Source organism: Trichechus manatus, unplaced genomic scaffold (assembly GCF_000243295.1).
Source record: "Trichechus manatus latirostris isolate Lorelei unplaced genomic scaffold, TriManLat1.0 scaffold00099, whole genome shotgun sequence".
NCBI classification, from domain to species: Eukaryota; Metazoa; Chordata; class Mammalia; order Sirenia; family Trichechidae; genus Trichechus; species Trichechus manatus.
In genome coordinates this window covers 5262432-5282369 of record NW_004444035.1, presented here as the reverse complement: position 1 = coordinate 5282369, position 19938 = coordinate 5262432, and the positions used below count along the sequence as shown (strand labels likewise).

The 19938-nt window shown below is 43.2% G+C and overlaps 1 protein-coding gene across 1 annotated transcript in view; it reads right to left on the bottom strand.

The window, feature by feature from the left end:
• Positions 1 to 19938, bottom strand: part of MTMR7 (myotubularin related protein 7) — a 115164-nt gene that overhangs the window by 2747 nt on the left and 92479 nt on the right. The window contains exons 8-13 of the mRNA XM_023737227.1: positions 14085 to 14194; positions 12146 to 12271; positions 9626 to 9675; positions 5377 to 5577; positions 3989 to 4129; positions 2586 to 2712 (exon numbers count right to left, since the gene is read on the bottom strand). Of these exons, the coding sequence (XP_023592995.1) occupies positions 2586 to 2712; positions 3989 to 4129; positions 5377 to 5577; positions 9626 to 9675; positions 12146 to 12271; positions 14085 to 14194 (755 nt within the window). The remainder of the gene's footprint in view (positions 1 to 2585; positions 2713 to 3988; positions 4130 to 5376; positions 5578 to 9625; positions 9676 to 12145; positions 12272 to 14084; positions 14195 to 19938) is intronic.

Below are 19938 nucleotides of genomic sequence, written 5' to 3'. Positions count from 1 at the left end.
CCTGATGGCACAGTGGTGAAGACCTCGGCTAACTAAAAGGCTGGCAGTTCGAATCCACCAGCCGCTCCTTGGAAACCCTATGAGGCTGTTCTACTCTGTCCTATGGGGTCGGTATGAGTCGGAATCCACTCAATGGCAGTAGGGTGTTTTTTTTTTTTTTGGTTTTCATTCCTTTTTAAAGCTGAATAATATGTATCTATAATATATACATATACCAAAGTTTGTCCACTTACCCAGTGATGGACATTTGGATTGTTGAAAATACATTTTATTAAAATTCATCGTTCATTGTCAGAGGGGGAGATGTTATAAAATCAAGTATTATGTATCCATTCAAAAAGGCATTCATATTAATATGGAAAACCACTGTGCTGGGCAATAAGGAGAGTAGAAATAAATACACATCAACCATAAAGAACTTGGAGTGTTAAAGGACTATTTAAGAGGCAGTGTTCATATAGGAATTTGGAAGAGGCAAAAGTTATTTAAGAGCAATGGGGCAATATGGTTAGAGGGCAGAGATCAGATTAAGCTTCAAGGAAGAAGCATTTTTAACATGTACTTTGGACATGTTATTAGGAGGGACCATTCCCTGGAGAAGGACATCATGCTTGGGTGTCCATTATGGGTCAGTGAAAAAAAGGAAGACCCTCTACGAGATGGACTGACACAGTGGCTGCAACAGTGGGCTTAAACATGGTAACGATTGTGAGGACCGGGCAGTGTTTTGTTTGGTTGTACAAAGGGTCACTAAGAGTCTGAGCCTACTCAATAGCACCTAACAACAGCAACAACAATGAAGGAATACCACCACTCGTCTGTCAGTTTGTCGTGCTGTGGTGGCTTGCTTTTTGCTGTGATGCTGTAAGCTACGACTCTGGTATTTCAAATACCAGCAGGGTCACCCATGGTGGACAGGTTTCAGCAGAGCTTCCAGACTAAGACAGACTAGGAAGAAGGACCTGGCAATCTACTTCTGAAAAACTTGGCCAGTGAACACCTTATGAATACCGTGGAACATTGTCTGATATAGTGTCGGAAGATGAGCCCCTCAGGTTAGAAGTCCCTCAAAATATGACTGGGGAAGAGCTGCCTCCTTAAAGTGAGTCAACCTTAATGATGTGGATGGAGTCAAGCTTTCGGGACCTTCATTTGCCGATGTGGCACAACTCAAAGTGAGAAGAAACAGCTGCAAACATCCATTAATGATCTGAACATGGAATGTACAAAGAATGAAAGTAGGAAAATTGGAAGTCGTCAAAAATGAAATGGAATGCATAACGATTGATATCCTAGGCATTAGTGAGCTGAAATGGACTGATATTGGCCATTTTGAATCAGACAATCATATGGTAAACTATGCTGGGAATGACAAGTTGAAGAGGAATGATGTCACATTCATCAAAAAGAACATTTCAAGATCTACTGTGAAGTACAACACTGTCACTGATAGGATGATATCCATACTACTACAAGGAAGACCAGTTAATATGAATGTTATTCAAACCAACCATTAAAGCCAAAGATGAAGAAATTGAAGATTTTTACCAACTTCTGCAGTCTGAAATTGATCAAACATGCAATCAACATGCATTGATAATTACTGGTGATTGGAATGCGAAAGTTGGAAACAAAGAAGGATAGGCAGTTGGAAAATACGGCCTTGGTGACAGAAATGACACGGGAGATCGTATGATAGAATTTGCAAGACCAACAACTTATTCATTGGAAATACCTTTTCTCAACAACGTAAATGGTGATGATACATGTGGAACTTGCCAGAGGAAATATATAGGAATCAAATTGACTACATCTATGGAAAGAGACGATGGAGAAGCTCGATATCATCAGTCAAAACAAGGCCAGGGGCCGACTGCGGTTGCTCACATGTAAGTTGAAGCTGAAGAAAACTAAAACAAGTCCACAGAGCCAAAGTATGACCTTGAATTTAGAGACCATCTCAAGAATAGATTCGATGCATTGAATACTAATGACCAAAGACCAGACGAGTTGTGAAATGACATCAAGGACATCATATTTGGAGAAAGCAAGAGGTCATTACAAAGAAAGAAAAGACCAAAATGGATGTCAAGAGACTCTGAAACTTGCTCTTGAACATAGAGTAGCTAAAATGAATGGAACAAATGATGAAGTCAAAGAGCTGAACAGAAGATGTCCAAGGGTGGCTCAAGAAGACAAAGTGAAGTATTACAATGAAATGTGCAAAGACCTGGAGTCAAAAACCAAAAGGGAAGAACACGCTCAGCATTTCTGGAGCTTGAAAGAACTGAAAAAAAATTTCAAGTCTCAAGTTGCGATATTGAAGGATTTTATGGGCAAAGGAGCCCTGGTGGTGCAGTGGTTAGGAGCTCGGCTGCTCACCAAAAGGTCAGCAGTTCAAATCCACCAGCTGCTCCTTGGAAACCCTCTGGGGCAGTTGTACTCTGTCCTGTAGGGTCACTAGGAGTCAGAATGGCCTCGATGGTAATGGGTTTGGTTGATTTGGTTTGTGAGGCTTTCATGGCACAACGCTCTTCAAGAAAAAAAGCACAGAAAATAGATTAACGGTAGCAAGTGTGTCTTACTTCTTCTAGAATCTCTAATTCCTCCTCCAGCTGCTGCGTCTCCTCCTTCACTGCCATAAGGTGATCTGTAACTGACTGTCGGGGCTGCATCCCCTTTTCAAAGCGGTTATACATGCCACTCCAAAACCTGGAAAGAATGGCAGGGCTTTATATGACAGCGCCATATCACCATCTGTACATTTCACACCCTCAGCTTCTCGAGAGTACCTCTGATACCACAGTCCCACAGTTCTCCTGTCAATAAGCCAAAGGATAAAACACAGCATACACCTAGACGCATACCTAGTAGGACCTGCAGGCTACCACACTGTGCTCCCCATCCCAATATACACAATCTTAATCTTTTTCCACAAGGGCACATCACTAGGACTTATTCAGTGGAGACAAGAAGGTGGACGTGCATGACTGTTACCTAAATTCAGGATTTCGCATTTAACTTACAAGGCACTTGATTTATTCACCTTCTTCCTTCTTCCCTCCCTCCCTCCTTCCCTCTTTCCCTTCCTTCTCTTTCTTCCTTCTTTCCCTCTCGCTTTTTAAAATAAATTAGAATTTGCATTTTTAAGATATTATAAAACATTTCATTCTGAAGAGAACTGTACATACGGGGGCAGACCTTTCACGTCACCGTTTCTGTGTGCAGCCAAGCACGCTGGGTACTGGTTGTCCCTTCCCACCTTCTAAGGGATCCTGTTTAGGAACCGGAACACCAAAATTGGCCACTAAGAATCAACACTCGCAAAGCCATAATCTGTTTGCTAGCTATAGAAACAAATCCAGTGTAGATCACTTAAAGAATTAACTGATTAAGGAGACTTCACTACACTTACGACCGTATAGTTTTAGTATTTAAAATCACTGTAAGCTAATAAAAGCTGCTACGGTTTGTAACTCCTCTAACAGGTTTATATGAGCCATAATCCACCTTGAACAGTTTTCCTGGCATTCAGATTTAGTATCATGAGTCCCTCAATCTCTAGTCTCTAATATTTGAATCAGCTAAAAAAGGCTCTGGTGGCGCAGTGGTTAAGAGCTACAACTGCTAACCAAAAGTTGGCAGTTCGAATCCACCAGCTGCTCCTTGGAGACCCTACGGGGCAGTTCTACTCTGTCCTGTAGGGTCTGATTAAGTAAACTTTACTCTGCCCTGTAGGGTCACTATGAGTCGGGATTGACTCGATGGCAACAGGTTTAAAAAAAGGGAAGGAAGGGAAAGACACGCTGGCAGAAACACCAGATCAGATATTCAGGCGTCCTCTCGTGTACTTGGTGTCCAAAAACCCTGAAAGCACAGTGTTCCATATGCTCCTGCCTCCACAGTATTAGGCAGTGACAGACTGAGTCCCTAACCACACGCAGTGAGAGCCTCACCACGCACAGTGAGGTCCTAGAGGTTGACGTACTTGTACAGGAAGTTGCATGGTGTCGTGGGAAGAGGAAGTGTTCCCTGGGTCTGACTGTGATCAGCTCTAAACAGAGGGTTCAGGTAGTCGGCTCGATTCTTCCACAGGTGAGCCCACAAAGAGTAGGTTCTTTCCTGAACTCTGTTAAAAAGAAAATTAGTCTGAAAATGACCTATGTTGGCTCTCAACAATAGCAGATATACAATATTACATCTGGAAAGGAAGCAGCAATTGCTATGTGAAAGTCAAGCGGCCCTGTTCTGTAGCAGAGAAATTTGCAGCCTTTACGGCTTCACGGTATAGCAGAAGAAAGTCGTGTGAGAGTCCCAGCTCCTCGGTGCTGGCCGCAACAAGCTGCGTAAGTCTTCTGGATAGACCGCTCTAGTTTTTCAGGTTGTTTCCCCAAATAATCACTGAACATTTATCATGTGCCACACAGTATTCTGTTTTTCACACGCTTTCTTCTTTCATTTAATCCTCACTGAATTCTGATGAGATGTGCCCGTTTTACAGATGAGAAAACAGACACAGAGATTAAGTAGCTTCCCAAGGTAACAGCTACTGAATGGAAAAGTCGGACTAAAAACCCAGGCAGTATCATTAGAATTGGCTTGTCTAGCACAAGAGACCACAAAGTTGTGTCTAGGCCAACAGCTGACCTTACAGAATGTACTCAACAGCTGACCTTACAGAATGTACTCTGCTACTTTTAAATCCGTGTATCAGGGATCACTCTTGAAAATTCTTGGAGAAAATGGAAACTAGTATCCTCCAGAAAAAGTAGTTTTTGTTTTGCTCACCTCGGTCAATATAAAACTACTAGAGTGTATTTTATCTTCACTGATGGTTTGCAAAATTAAATCCGATAGTATTGTATACACCACAGTTAAAATCATTTTTTTGGAAAATTTCAAAACTGTTCTTGCACTTCACACATCACTTTGTTTCTGTTTTTTACTTCATACTTTCTTTTAAAGCCACAGCTTAACATACTTTTTCCCTCTGGATAAAAGGGATGCAGTTTTGTATCTGAACAAACATTGGCTTGCGTTTCAAACGTGCCTTCCTGGTTACATTTGCGATTCTTATAACAAGAGCGTATCTATCAAAGATATCTAACTTCTTCTTCTAAATGCAAAAATCGCTTTCTCTGACTCCAGGAATTTTCTTTGAAGTCCACCACCCTTCTATGAGGATCAGGCAGAAACACGGAAAAAAACAGAACCCCTATACACCTCTGTCAGTCTATGACATTTAAGCTACTTATGAAATGATGTCAGAAGAAGAAACGAACCTTAAGTCAAATAATCTTTCCAAATTATGACAAGCCATCTAAAAGTCTCAATCATCAATATCTTCAGATACAAATTAGACATCAAAACACTTACTTGAGTTCTTGTCTCTCCTTCTGACTGTTACCTAGGAAGTTTCCGAACTGGCAGGAATAAATGTGATGTTGGATGTGAATCAGAAACCTCTCATTGAACTCAAAGGCACAGGGAAACTGTTCCATCAGCTGCCAGACACATTCAATGAACTGGTCAACCACTGGGGAGATCTCCTTTGGGTCAGCATCTAGATTGCCGTATCTAGAAAACAGCGTATTAGAGACTGTAAAGCAGTTTTTAAAAAATGATTATTATAAAGCTATAAATGCAAAAATGATTATAAAAAGCAACCCTAATTTCTAAATGGGGCCCTGGTGGCACAATGATTAAGAGCTAGGCTGCTAACCAAGGGTTCGAGTCCACCAGCCACTCCTTGGAAACCCTATGGGGCAGTTCTACCCTGTTCCAGAGGGTCCCTGTGAGTCGCAACTGAGTCGACGGCAACGAGTTAATTTCTAAATAAATGTTAGAAACTTGGAAAGAAGACGTTGAAAAAAACAACTCTCTTTAAATTCCAATATCAAGAGAACCATCCTTCCAAAGGTCTGGAGAGAGAAGGGGCGTGTTCATGTTATCATGCTACAAAAGAAAGTGCTGAGGACAGAGCCTTGGTGGCACCGTGCTTAAGGGCTCGGCTGCTAAGCAAAAGGTTGGCGGTTCAAACCCACCAGCTGCTGTGCGGGAGAAAGATGTGGCAGGCTTGGAAACCCTATGGGGCAGTTGTACCCTGTCATATAGGGTCACTGAGTTGGAAGGGACTTGATGACAATGGGTAGTAGTAATGGGGAGAGTGGAAAGATATATCTAAGCAACTTGAGAGTTTTTGATTTTTGTATTGTTCGGTTCTAAAGGGATGAGGAAGAAAGACAAATAACAAAAAAAAAACAAAAACAAAAACAAAAACGAAGTGACCCAAATTTCTAGGGCTATTTCTTTCTGGAGCACAGTTCGGCTTGTCACATAGTTTATTTCCATGTTACCACGAATTCCACCTATCTTTATACTATGTATCTTAGTCATCTAGTGCTGCCCTAACAGAAACACCACACGTGGATGGTTTTAATGAAGAGAAGTTTATTTCCTCACAGTCAAAGTAAGCTAGAAGTCCAAATTCAGGGCGTCAGCTCCAGGGGAAGTCTTTTTCTCTCTGTCGGCCTTCTCATCAATGTTCCCCTGGACTAGGAACTTCTCGGCGCAGGGACCCCGGTCCAAAGGACGCGCTCTGCTCCCAGCACTGCTTTCTTGATGGTATGAGGTCCCCCTGTCTCACTGCTCACTTCTGTCTTTTATATGTCAAGAGATTGCCTCAGGACACAATCCAGTCTTGTAGATCAGGTCCTGCCTTACTAACACAACTGCCACCCATCCTCCCTTGTAACATCATAGAGGCAGGTTTACAACATACAGGAAAATCACACAGTACCAGGAATCATGGCCCAGCCAAATCGATACACACATTTTTGGGGGGACATAATTCAAACCATGACAGTATGTCTTTATCAGAATCAACTTCCTGATGTGTACAGTGAGTTTTCAATGAAGACCGCCTATAGCCCTTTACACTATTACAGGATTTTTAGGAGGAATCCCAAAGGGTTATTTGGGTGCCAGAAAAGAGAAAATAATATAAACCCTCACATTCTCAGCAATGGATGATCAACCTTGGAAATAAAAAGCAATGATCAATATAAGTTCTCCCAAGAGTGGAAACATTCAGAGTGGTCTGGAAGCTTCTTCTCAAACGTTTCAGCTCTACTCACCTTGGGAGCTGTGGAAAGATCTGCTTGATTTACTCTCCTGGCGACGCTAACAACCATCCAGCCAGTCTTCAGTCATCTCCTGACTCAGTTTCCTCTCTCTGAACCCTAACTCCTAGCAGACAGCAGGACCCCACAATGCGAAGTAGCTATGTCTTCAGAAGGTTACTAATTGTTTGGGGGCTTTAATTTTCTCATTTTTAAAATGGGATTACTGTGTTTTCCTGGAAAAATGTTATTATAAAAATAGAATCCCGAAAACTATATGGTGATGGTCAATTGATGCTAAATGTAAAAACTACAAATATATATATAAGCAGTTCCGTGAACCTAGGATTTATTTAAGGGAAATACATTGAAACAGTTGAAAATGGATATCTAGGTCTCGGAGAACATCTAGCTCATCTGGCATAACAATTTATAAAGAAAATGTTCTACATTCTACTTTGGTGAGTAGTGTGTGGGGTCTTAAAAGCTTGTGAGTGGCCATCTGAGATACTCCACTGGTCTCACCCTGTCTGGAGCAAGGGATAATGAAGAAAACCAAAGACATAAGGGAAAGATTAGTCCAAAAGACTAATGGATCACAACTACCACAGCCTCCACCAGACTGAGTCCAGCACAACTAGATGGTGCCCGGCTACCACCACTGACTGCTGTGACAGGGATCACAACAGAGGGTCCCAGACAGAGCTGGAGAAAAATGTAGAACAAAATTCTGACTCACAAAAAAAAGGCCAGACTTACTGGTCAGACAAAGACTGGAAAAACCCCAAGAGTATGGCCCCCGGACACCCTTTTAGCTCAGTAATGAAGACACTCCTGAGGTTCACCCTTCAGCCAAAGACTAGACAAGGCCCCTAAAAAAACTGAGACTAAATGGGCATACCAGCTCAGGGGTAATGACTAGAAGGCAGGAGGGGACAGAGAAGCTGGTAATGGGGAACCTAAGGCTGAGAAGGCGATAATGTTGATATGTTGTGGGGTTGACAACCAACGTCACAAAACAATATGTGTACTGATTGTTTAATGAGAAGCTAATTTGCTCTGTAAACCTTCACCTAAAGTACAATAAATATATACATACATATATATATATATAAAGGAAAAAAAATGGATATCTAATTAAATTATTAACATGCTGCCTAAATTTACATTTCAGCACCAAAAGACTAAATCGATTCACTGCCCTGGTGGTGCAATAATTAAGAGCTCAGCTGCTAATCAAAAGGTAAGCGGTTCAAATCCACCAGCCGCTCCTTGGAAACCCTATGGGGGCAGTTCTACTCTGTCCTATGAGGTCGCTATGAGTCGGAATTGACTCCGTGGCAACAGGTCTGTAGCGCACGGGTCAGGCATTATTATCACCAACACCAACAAAAGGAGGCTGGTGGCTTCAAAAACAATGGTTGCCGTTGACTCCGACTCATGGTGACCCCATGTGTGTGACAGGAGAGCTCTGCTTCACGGGGTTTGATGGCTTATTTTTCAAAAGTAGATCACCAGGCACCTCTGGTGGACTCCAACCTCCAACCTGTCAGTTAGCCACTGAGCGTGTTACCATTTGCACCACCTAGGGCCTCCCCAAAAACAATACTTCCATTTATTGAGAGCTGTTCTGTGGGCCAGGCATGGAGCTAGGCTAGTTCCATATACTCTTTTTTTTTTAATCCTTGCTACAACCCTATGGAAGAGGGAAGTAACCCCCATTTCACAGAAGAGAGACAAGTTCAGAGAGGACAGAGGTTCACACAGCTAGTCAGTGCCCAGTCCGGGTTTAAAGTCAGATCTGTCCGTCTCCAAAGCCTGAGCTGCTTCCCGCACGGCCGCTCAGAGACACCCAGGGAAAACGTCCACCTACAGCACAAATGCTTTAGAGCCGGCTCAGTGTAACTCCCACTGTGAAAAGTCAAAGAGAGTGTTCCACAAGCATTCCATAACTGTGGCTTACGGTGAATGCTGCTCGTTACTCATTCGCACTTCTGTGAGGGAATGTCTTATTAAAATCCTGTGTGTCTGGTAGGAGGAAGGGGCAGCTTTTCCTTTCAAGGTCTAGAACACGCACTCTGGGTCTCCACTGGAGCAATTTAACATTAGTTCAAAAAAAAAAAAAAAAAAAAAACTCGTTGCAGTCTAGTCGACTCACAGCGACCCTACAGGACAGAGTAGAACTGCCCCAAAGGATTTCTAAGGAGCGGCTGGTGGATTCGAACGGCAGACCTTTTAATTAGCAGCCAAGCTCTTAACCACTGCGCCGCCAGGGCTCCATCATTAGTTTAGTTCTGCCCAACTGACACCAACAGTAGTCAGAGTTAGAAGCTCCTTCAGCTGTGATACAATGTACACAACAGACACCACTGGGCTTTCAAATAAGATACACTCGGTAAGAACTCTTGAACAAGTAAGGCTATTTCTTCAGACAATTGAAAACTTCAGAATCAGATGGTTTTTATCATAAATGTTCAAAACAACCGCTTTTTTAATATTCTTACCTGTGATTAAACTTATGACCAAAGGAAATCCAGTCCTTTTCAATTAATATCTACAAAAGAAAGAACATAAGTCCCATGGAGAGAAGCAAACGAGAAAAAAAAGAGCACAACCAATTACAGGGTTCAGAGGTATCTGCAGCAGAAGCCACCACCCTTGGGGTAACCTGCAAATGAATGAGCACGCATTATTCAGGAATATAGAGGACATATCTGAAGGGTGAAGTTGAAGGTCATCCACAGGAAAAATAAATGGTTAAGAACACATGCATGAAAATGTAATAATCCCTCCCACTGAGGGCTTTCTACGCACCAGGACCTAAGCACCTGCACATATTGCTTCATATTTATGACCTCATTTAATTGTGGAATGCATATTATTAGCATTCCCATTTTACAGAAAGGGAGACTGAAGCAAAGAGATTAAATACTCGGCTACGATCATGCTACTAGGGAGCGGGGGACGCCACCACACAGCCTAGCTCTCTTAACTCCAAAGCCCATCTCTTAACCAATATGTGATGCTGCTTCTCAGTGTAATGTAATATACCAACCTTCCTTACAAGAAACAGACAGGAATGTTTTCCAGTAATCTTTACTACACGTTAGAAGAATCCTAAAATAATGGGGGTTTGGAGTGTATTAGAAGTTTCAGCCCTGCTTTGAAATTTTAGGGTTAACACGAGTTTATAGTCTCCAGAAATCTGGATGCAAAAAAAATTTTTTTAATCAATAAGAATAGTCTCATTGATATAACCAATGCTCTGAAATGGACCGCGGTTTCCCCTAAATAAAAAAAAAAGTCACAGGGCCAATTATTGTACTTGCTGCCAACAAGCTGTGGCATTTTGTGTGGGTCCTGGGTTTAATGGGACAGAATCAGAATGAGTCAATGGCAGAAAAGGGTGGTGAAACAGGTGGAAATGAGGTCAAGACAAAAAGACAGAGTGAGGCCCGTGTTCGCGTATGCCTGGGACTCTTCATTTGCCAGATGTAAATGATGATCTCAGGAGAGGGGTCTGGAGAGGAGGGTCACTCTAAGTCTCAGTGCTGTCACAGATAACTGGAAGTTCTCTGACACATTGATTAAAAAAAAAAAAAAGCCCAAGAAGGGAAACTTGCCTCTTCTCTCTTGCCCCCAGAATGCTAGCTTGTCAGCTGACATGATCTGAGAAAGGAGTAGATCCAGCAGTGAAGACACCCCGTTAGGCCTCCTCTGTCAGTTATCTGTCCCTCGCATGGATTCAAGACCCACTGAAGCCCTTCTACCAAGCCATGGTTCAAGAGGTGCCAGGCCATCCTCTGTCCCTAGGGAGTCCTTGCTGTCTCTTTAAGACAACGGTCCCAGCTTAGCCACAGCTCCGCCATTCCGGGCAACTACACACACAGTTTGTGGTGTGTCTGAATGGAAGCAACACGTCACAGTTCAATGTGTACCTAAAAGGAGCACCATCCGGGAGAGGTCATTTCAGCCAAGAACACAAAACCTATGAAGTTTTCAGTATTCTCACCCAGAGTTGTGAAGGACTTCTTAAAGAAATAAAAGCTAGAAATGAAAACAGTTTTTCCATGCAAGGTCTTTGTTATTGCTGGAATTGTGTCCCCTAAAGAAGTGTTAGAATTCTAACCCCTATACCTGTGGATATAATCCTGTTTGGGAATACAGTTTTCTTTGTCATGTTAATTAGGTCATACCCAAGTAGCCAAACCAAATCAAATCCATTGCTGTCAAGTCGATTCCGACTCATAGTGACCCTGCAGGACAGAGTAGAACCGCCCCACAGGGTTTCCAAGGAGCAGCTGGTGGATTTGAACTGCAGACCTTTTGGTTACCAGCCATAGCTCTAACCATTGCGTCACCAGGGTGGATTCTAAATCTGATCACGTCTGAGTTATACAAACAGCAGATTGGACACAGAGTCACACACAATCGTGGGGGGAAAACAGACACCACGTGAGGACCGCCAAGGATCCAAAGAACACGTGGGACGTGGACAAGGAAGGAGCTGACAAGGCAAGACCCTGGTTTGGACTTTCAGCCCCCAGAAGTCTGAGAAAACAAGTTTCTCTTCTTTAAAGACACCCACTTGTGGTATTTGTGTAACAGCAGTACTAACAAATGAAAACAGGATTTTTGCACACAAAATATAGATTTTTTTTCTCCAAATATTTTTTCGGAAAATTGTTTTGTTACACATTCACATATCATCTAAAACTTGAAATATTTAAGAGCAAATGATGTATAAAACTCACTATCTTACAAACTACTAAATATATTTTATATCGGCCCCCAAATTCATTTAATAGTGTGGATCTGAATTGGTTTCAACATCCCAGAAGGTCCCCTCTATATCCCAAGGTTATCTCACCTTTTCCTATTTAGTTATCCCTGCTGTTCTCCTACTAAGAGAAAAATAACATTGATCAAAATTTTTTTTTAAAGTTGCCACTAGTTGCCCAAAGAGAGGCCCATTAGGGTTCAAGGCGCTGCCTGTAAAGCCGGAGCACCGGGCGGCCACTCACCATGAAGCCCTTCAGAGTCCGGTAGTAAGGATCCAGCAGGAGGCTGGCCACCGAGCACACCTGTGCCGTCCTATCCCAGCCATCAGAACAGTGAACAAGCACGCTTACTCCTTCCTCGGAAACTGCCTAAAAACACAGGGGCAGCGAAGAGTCACAGACAATGGAGTGAAAGGACAAAAATCTCTCATAAGAACTAGGCTTGGTTTCTACACTCACACAACGAAACTGGCCAGAGCAGCAAAACAAAAGCCATCCGCTCATTCATTTCGTGTTTGTTACCCACCCAGTCGGGGAAGAGCCAAGAAGTGCTGGCGAGGCGGCCAAGGCTTTACTTGCCCTTCTCATTATATCCAGGACACATCCCCCTGGCCACCCTCCACTCTCCCTCCCCTCCAGCTCGCCACCTCATGCCTTTGTCATCAGTCCAATCCATTGCCAAAATGGAAAAGGCACAAACATTATAAAACCCTGAAGTTAGAAACAAGGGGATAAGAGCCAAGTAATGGGTCCTGAGTGGAGAAGACAAAGGAAAAAATGATACCAGAAAATATCCAGGAAAGGAATTTCTATTTGCTATTGCAAATGAGCACACCATTTTGAGCATCTCGAGTATCTTGGCAGGCAACATAAATTGGGAAACATGGTGGCAACCTCATCATGTTATCCTTGACTCTGAGATTCTATATCTACTCATTTATGCGTCTTCTGTCTGCCATAGCAGAATACAAGCTCATGAGGGTAGAGACTTGATCTGGCTTATCCAGCTTGGTATCCTTGCACCTAGAACAGTGCCTGGCACTCAATCAATATGTGTTGAATAAATGAATTATTTAATAAAGGGAAGCATATAACGTCTCTTTGGGTCCAAATCAGAGGAATTCATAAAAGGACACCGAACAAGCAGATGGACAACGCATTCGGTAATAGCTTATACGAAGTCTGCAGCAAGATCTGCCCTATGGCAGAAAAGAATCCACCCACCAGCTACAAGAACATGGCTTTTGCTTATGCCATGATTAACATGGATGAATCCATTTACTAAGATCTAGGCAACAGGCAAGTGCGCAAGAGTTAAGCTCTCGGCTGCTACTCGAAAGGTCTGCGGTTTGAACCTACCAGCCACTCCACGGGAGAAAAGACCCGGCGATCAGCCTAGGAAACCCTATGGGACAGTTCTGCTCTGTCATATAGGGTTGCTATGAGTCGGAATCGGCTTGACAGCACACAACAAGAACAAGGCAACAGGTACGTATCACACTGAGTGACTCACATTTGGTTGTTCCCTGGGAGGAGAAATGTCTTTTCTCCTCCCAGGACCAAGCCTAGCTGAAGACAGAATATTCGGCAGATATTTTACTGTTTGCTGCACTGACATACTATCAGCTAAGCACCATCCCAAACCTGTTGCCATGGAGTCAAATTCCAACTCATAGCGACCCTATAGGACAGAACAGAACTGCCTGCATAGGGTTTCCAAGGCCTTGGTGGCACAGTGGTTAGGAGCTCAGCTGCTAACCAAAGGTCGGCAGTTGGAATCCACCAGCCGCTCCTTGGAAAACCTATGGGGCAGTTCTACTCTATCCTATACGGTCGCTATGAGTTGGAATCGACTTGACAGCAATGGTTTTTTTTGTTTTGTTTTGTTTTCAAATCTTTACGGAAGCAGACTGCCACATCTTTCTCCCAAGGAGTGGCTGGTGGGTTCGAACCACCAACCTTTTCAGTTAACAGCCAAGGGCTTTAACCATGCACCACCAGGGCTCCTGCTGAGCACTATACTCTGGAAAAATCAAATCTTCTCATGGCAAACTAGGCGGAGGCCTGCAGAGCCCACCACCCTCTCAGGGTAGCCCGCGGGAAGGAAACTAGATCTTCTTTCTGAAGTCAAGTACACTTGCCGCACTGCCCGGATTTCTTCTCTCTGCCGTCTCATTCATACCTTTGCGAGGAAGATTCCTGCATCCATGATGGCCTTGATGTGCCTTAACCAGCCAGAGTTCTCCAGTCCCCACAGGAACTCACTCATCGAGGGAGATTTAAGCTCACACACTGCAAAATAAATCGGGTTATAAGAACGAAATAAAGGTGACAGCTCATTTTTCTGCAGGCAGCTGATGGATGATTCTTCTCTTGCAGTCTGCATATTCCGGGCGGAAGACTCAAGTCAAGATGAAAGCCCAAACTTACCAAAATTGCTTCTATTGAACCATTTCAAGTTGTCTACCTTCTTGGGGCCCTGGTGGCACAGTGGTTAAGAGCTTGGCTGCTCACCAAAAGGTCAGCAGTTCAAATCCACCAGCTGCTCCTTGGAAACCCTATGGGGCAGTTCTACTCTGTCCTATAGCGTCGCAGTCGGAATCGACTCGACGGCAACAGTTTTTTTTTTTTTTTTGGTTTGGTCACAGGGGACACTGAATCTGTTTAGAAGTACCCTGATTATATTTGTAAAGTGTAAATTCCCAATATTAATGAAAATCATTGAATGCTATACCATAGTAAAGGCCCCGAAGAGAACATCTGTTTTCTCTTCCAGTAAAGACATTCAAAAGGGGCCTCTTAGGAGCACTTGAGTTAAAGAGTGTTATGGAGGGAAAAAAAAAAATCATATAAACAACTCGGTCATCTAGCACTTTCCCAATTAAAACTCTCTATCACTCAACCACTTCAGATTATAACAACTGTAAAATACAACTATCCTCAAAATCTCAAATGGGAACGATCAAACTCTCCTTGCCAACAACCCCACATCCGATGAGAGCAAAGCGTGTGAGGTTAAAACTGAGGTCCTAGACTTCTGAACCTCTTTTAAGGCATCAAGTTAGGTGTTTGTTCTTCCACTTCAAATGAAGAAAACCTAGGATCCTAATAACATCTAGATTTATACAGCTAAGGCAGGTGTGTAACACTTCTATAATATTATCATAAGTAACTTTCATCTAGAGAGCTAATCATTTATTTAACATAAAGCATTATTATGGGTTGAACTGAGTCCCCCAGAAAGATGCGTTTGTAAGTCCTAACCCCTATACCTGTGGAGAAGCCCTGGTGGTGCAGTGGTACAGAGCTTGGCTGCTAACCAAAAGGTCGGCAGTTCAAATCCACCAGCCGTCTTAGGAAACCCTATGGGGCAGTTCTCCTCCACCCTATAGGGCCGCTGTGAGTCCGAATCCACCTGGCAGCAACGGGTTTGGATTTTTAGATTTTGTTTAGACATAATTCCTACAACAGAAAACCCACTTATTTAAAGTTTATAGGTACATTCACAGAATTCTGCATTCATCACCACCACCCATTTTAGAACACTTTCATCACCCAATAAGAAAGCCCACTCCTCTTAGCCACCACCCCCAGGCCCTCTACCCACCCAGTCCTCGTCGCCATGCCTGTTCTGGCACTTCACATAAATGGGATTCTCCAGCACGTGGGCCTTCAGGACGAGCTCGTTTCACTTAGCAGTGTTTTCAAGGTTCATCCACGCTGTAGCCTGTGGCGGCTGACGAACAGTCCATCCTGGGTACAAGCGCGCAGGCGCCGCCTTCCCTGCCCCGCCGGGCAGAGACCTGTCCTGGTGACGCTGCCGACAATACCGGCCAGGCCCTCCGAGCGGCAGGCTCGCTCTTCCCGCGCACCGAGCCCAGCGGGCAGTAGCCGGGAAATTCCAGCACCCTAAGTGAGCTCTCGCCACTCCCAGGGCGCCTGCTGTCTGGGCTTTCTGTCCAACCCAGGCCATGACCCGAAATGTTCGACTTAATCCTAAAATATACACATTCCACTGTGTGCAAGCTTGGGAGTCAACTGATTCCTTTAAACCTACATTCTCCTGCAAACGGTCAAACTTGCAGGTTATTATTGTAGGGCTTGAAGCTAGTTCGGATTCTCGTCTATTTTAAAAAGTCCAGGGAGGCTGAGGAATAGCTTGGCATCCGAACTCTGAAGCTCAGCCCAAGGACAAATGAGCCTTTTCACCTTCTCTTGCCACCAAGCGTGGAAATGACAGCAAGTTTAAAAATAAAGACACAGGCCTTTCCGGCTAACCTGGAGTCGGCCTGGGCCAAAAGCAGGGGAGAGAGGGCAGCTCTCAGAACAAGGCCCTAAAACACACTGCTAGAGAGAACATCCCAGCGCTTCCCTTTCCGTTTTAGCTTACACAGCAAGGGTAAGCTAAAGGAGCAGCGAACCTCCCCCCGCATCTGCGCCTTTCTTCTGCGCTCAGAACGCTTCCTGTTGAACGTTTCTGTTTTCAGGAGCGTTAAGTCGTGAACGCTAAGTAAAATAATCTCACCAGGCTTTTAAGCCACGTAACAGCCGAAAGGGTATTTTCCGCCTCATGCAGAGTGGCTGTGTTAAAAGCAAACAGCTTTTCAGATGATTAATTCGCACGGACAGATGGGGGTACGCTTGAGGCTGAAACAATTAATGCCTCGATTTTTCACTACAAAACGGTTGGGTTTGTTTGGATAAACTCAGGAGAAGGCAGGAATACCGATTTGTTCACTCCTGTTGCCAAACCCAAACCAATATTTACAAACCATTTTGCTGAACAAAGTTCATTTTAGCCGACATCAGCAGCATATGCCACAGATGACAGAGAAACATACACTAACTGGGAGTTTAAAGCCCAGTTCTGGCAATGTTCATTTTATATAAAAGAGAATCCCATAACATACATAAACCACATTAAAAAAAAAAAAAAGAAAAAAGGATATGTAATTTTGGAGTCTGAGGACATGTGGAATTTACCGAGAAGATAAGCCTCAGATGGTCTTCCTTAGCTATTTCCCACACCCACCTCATTTCTTCGTATACCGTCGCTGGGCAGGGGTCACTGAGGATGCAAAGAACGTTTCCATTTGAACCCTGTGGGATTGGTCCTTCGTGGACAGTAAGAGCTACAGTTGAAATGTATATAGCCCTGGCCTTAATTACTAGCCTGGCCCACATCGGAATCCTACTCATGTTTGAATTGTCTCCTTCTCGTGTTGGAGTCAAGAAGCCCAATGAGATGGTCTTCAAAGAACTGGCAAAATGGCCATCTCCCTTCATTGAATACTCTAGCAGGGGAAACCACACAAAGAGGACTTAATTATGGCCAGGCAAATGGAAATTGTTAGTTATACCTGTTTTGTAATCTCTCTGTCTTACGTAGAGTCCACCATGGTGGCCCAGAAGAAACTTCTGAGCTCAGCTGTGAATTGTGTTCAATTTATTAATGTTGGTGGTGCCCCACCCGTCACCCATGACAACCAACATGGACCCTCTTTACAGAGAACTTGACCTTAACTGCAGGGATTTGTATGTTAGATTCTCCACAGGACACCAACAAGATTAAAGATTATTCTTTAAAACAATGCAGCCATTTTGAAAACTATGATTTTTTTCTGGAATCTTTACACAATTTATAAAGCCACGGAAGCCATTTGTGTATAGCCTTGTTTTCTTTTAAAGAATGATGATAATATAAAATTCTAAGATGGGATCAATCCTAAATTCTGTATCCCTGTGTTAGAATTACTTAAGTTTGTAGCATAGGAAATAGTATAAACGCACACACACACACGTATATATGTATAATATACACTGTATATAATATACCCCAAAACCCACTGCCGTTGAGACGATCCCAACTCATAGCGACCCTACAGACAGAGAAGAACTGTCCCACTGGGTTTCCAAGGAGCAGCTGGTGGATTCCAACTGTCAACCTTTGGTTAGCAGCTGAGCTCTTAACCACTGCACCACCAGGGCTCTGTGTATACATCAGCTACTAATAAACATGTATGTGTATATGTAAATGTATATGTAGACACATACATATGTTCCAGTAATACTAATTACCACTGACCTAAAGCAAATGAAGCAGCAGGTTCACAAAAGAATCCTCTGTTAGCATTTATTAGCTTTGCATGGGAATTTTGTGTCTAAAAACAAATCCACAGTATCTGATGGTAACTTGTGCTGTCTTACCCTTAACATGTTTAAGAACAGTAAGGTGTAAATAATAACTGGTGGGTCATGTGAAAATTCTGCAGCAAACAAATTAAAAAGTACATCCATTTATATTACCTCTACTATATGCAAGGCGCAGGGCTTGGTGGTTTTCTCTCAATGACCTTTCCAGATCTTCCATCTATGGAAGGTGTAATTATCTTCACTTAAAGAAGAGGAATGTTGCATCGCAAGCATTGTAATATACATCTAGGTCTCCTGACTCCAATTTCTGCATTATTTCCACTACAAACCCATTGCTGTCGAGTCAATTCCGACCCATAGTGACCCTACAGGACAGAGCAGAACTGTCCCATTGGGTTTCCAAGGAGCTGCTGGTGGATTCGAACTGCCGACCTTTGTTTAGCAGCCGAGTCTTAACCACTGCGCTACCAGGGCTCCATTTTTTCACTACAAGTAGGGAATAATTAAAAGTCAACACAGAAACTAAGGCAGGACAAACAGGAACTGAATAAAAGGTAGGGTTTAAGGAATGAAAAAGTGGAAACAGGAAACTTAAGGCAAATGGAAAAAAGGAAGTTTAGACTGGGAGAAGACAAGGGTGTCTGAGAGGCTGGGAAGTCTGGGGTGGATGCAGAAGACATTACTGGTGGGCTAGGAGATAAGACTGGGAATCAGGTGAGATTAAGAAGGTGTTGGCAGCAAATAACTGAAGGGGTGAAACAGGCAGCATTCGCAGCCAAGGATGTAGACAGAGGTGGGCGCTCATTCCGTGCTCACCACACCAGCTGGAGGGAGCTGCCAGGACCAACACGCTCACCGAATTTCAGGCCGTATTGTCACTGGCAAGCGCACTTTTTCATGTTTGAAATACTATAATTTTATGGAAATTAGCTACTAAAATTAGTCCCGTCTACGTTTAGTTTCATGGAATAAGCTGCCGTCTACATAATGAGTGAAAATCACTCATAGCCACTCACCCAAAAACTCACCATCACCGTTAACAAACAGTAATTCTGAGGGTGAAAACTGTTTCATCAGTCTTTGAATCACCTCAGTGAACTGCAAGATAGAGCAAAATTAGGATACCAGGAGCCACTCATCCTCTCCTTAAATCGCTGTTTTCTCTGGTCTTCTCCTTCAATGATGTCACCCAAGGATGAAGTCTTTGGCTTTGAGCTCCAGTTAAGACATTCAGCCATATGAGGCACCCCGGGGTAGCGCGCCATGAGATCCCTGATAGGGCTACAACAATTCTTTCTTTCTTCTTCTTCATTTTTTTTTTTTTTTTAGTATTTTATTGTGTTTCTGGTGAAAGTTTACACAGGAAATTAGGTTCCTTAACAATTTCTATACATATTGTTCAGTGATATTGGTTACGTTCTTCACAATGTATCGGCATTCTCGTTATTTCTGTTTTGGTTGTTCTGAGACATGACTGTTCCTTCCTGCCATGATTTTTGCCCTATATCAAGTTTAGTCACTTTGTTTTATATTAATGAATAAAGCATTTTTTCTATCCAATGCCTAGCATATAACCCAAAACCAAACCCGTTGCTGTCAAGTCAATTCCGATTCATAGCGACCCTACAGGACAGAGTAGAACTGCCCCATAGGGTTTCCAAGGAGCAGCTGGTGGATTCGAACTGCTGACCTTTTGGTTAGCAGCTGAGCTCTTCATCACTATGCCACTAAGGCTCCACCTAGCATATAGAAAACCGGTAATTGTTTGATGAGTGGATAAATCTCTGCAATAACTAGTAGCTCCTACTGACTAATCACTGACATAAGCAAGTATTGTTCCTGATGTTCTCCATACATTATCTACCAGGTAGGGGTATTATTCA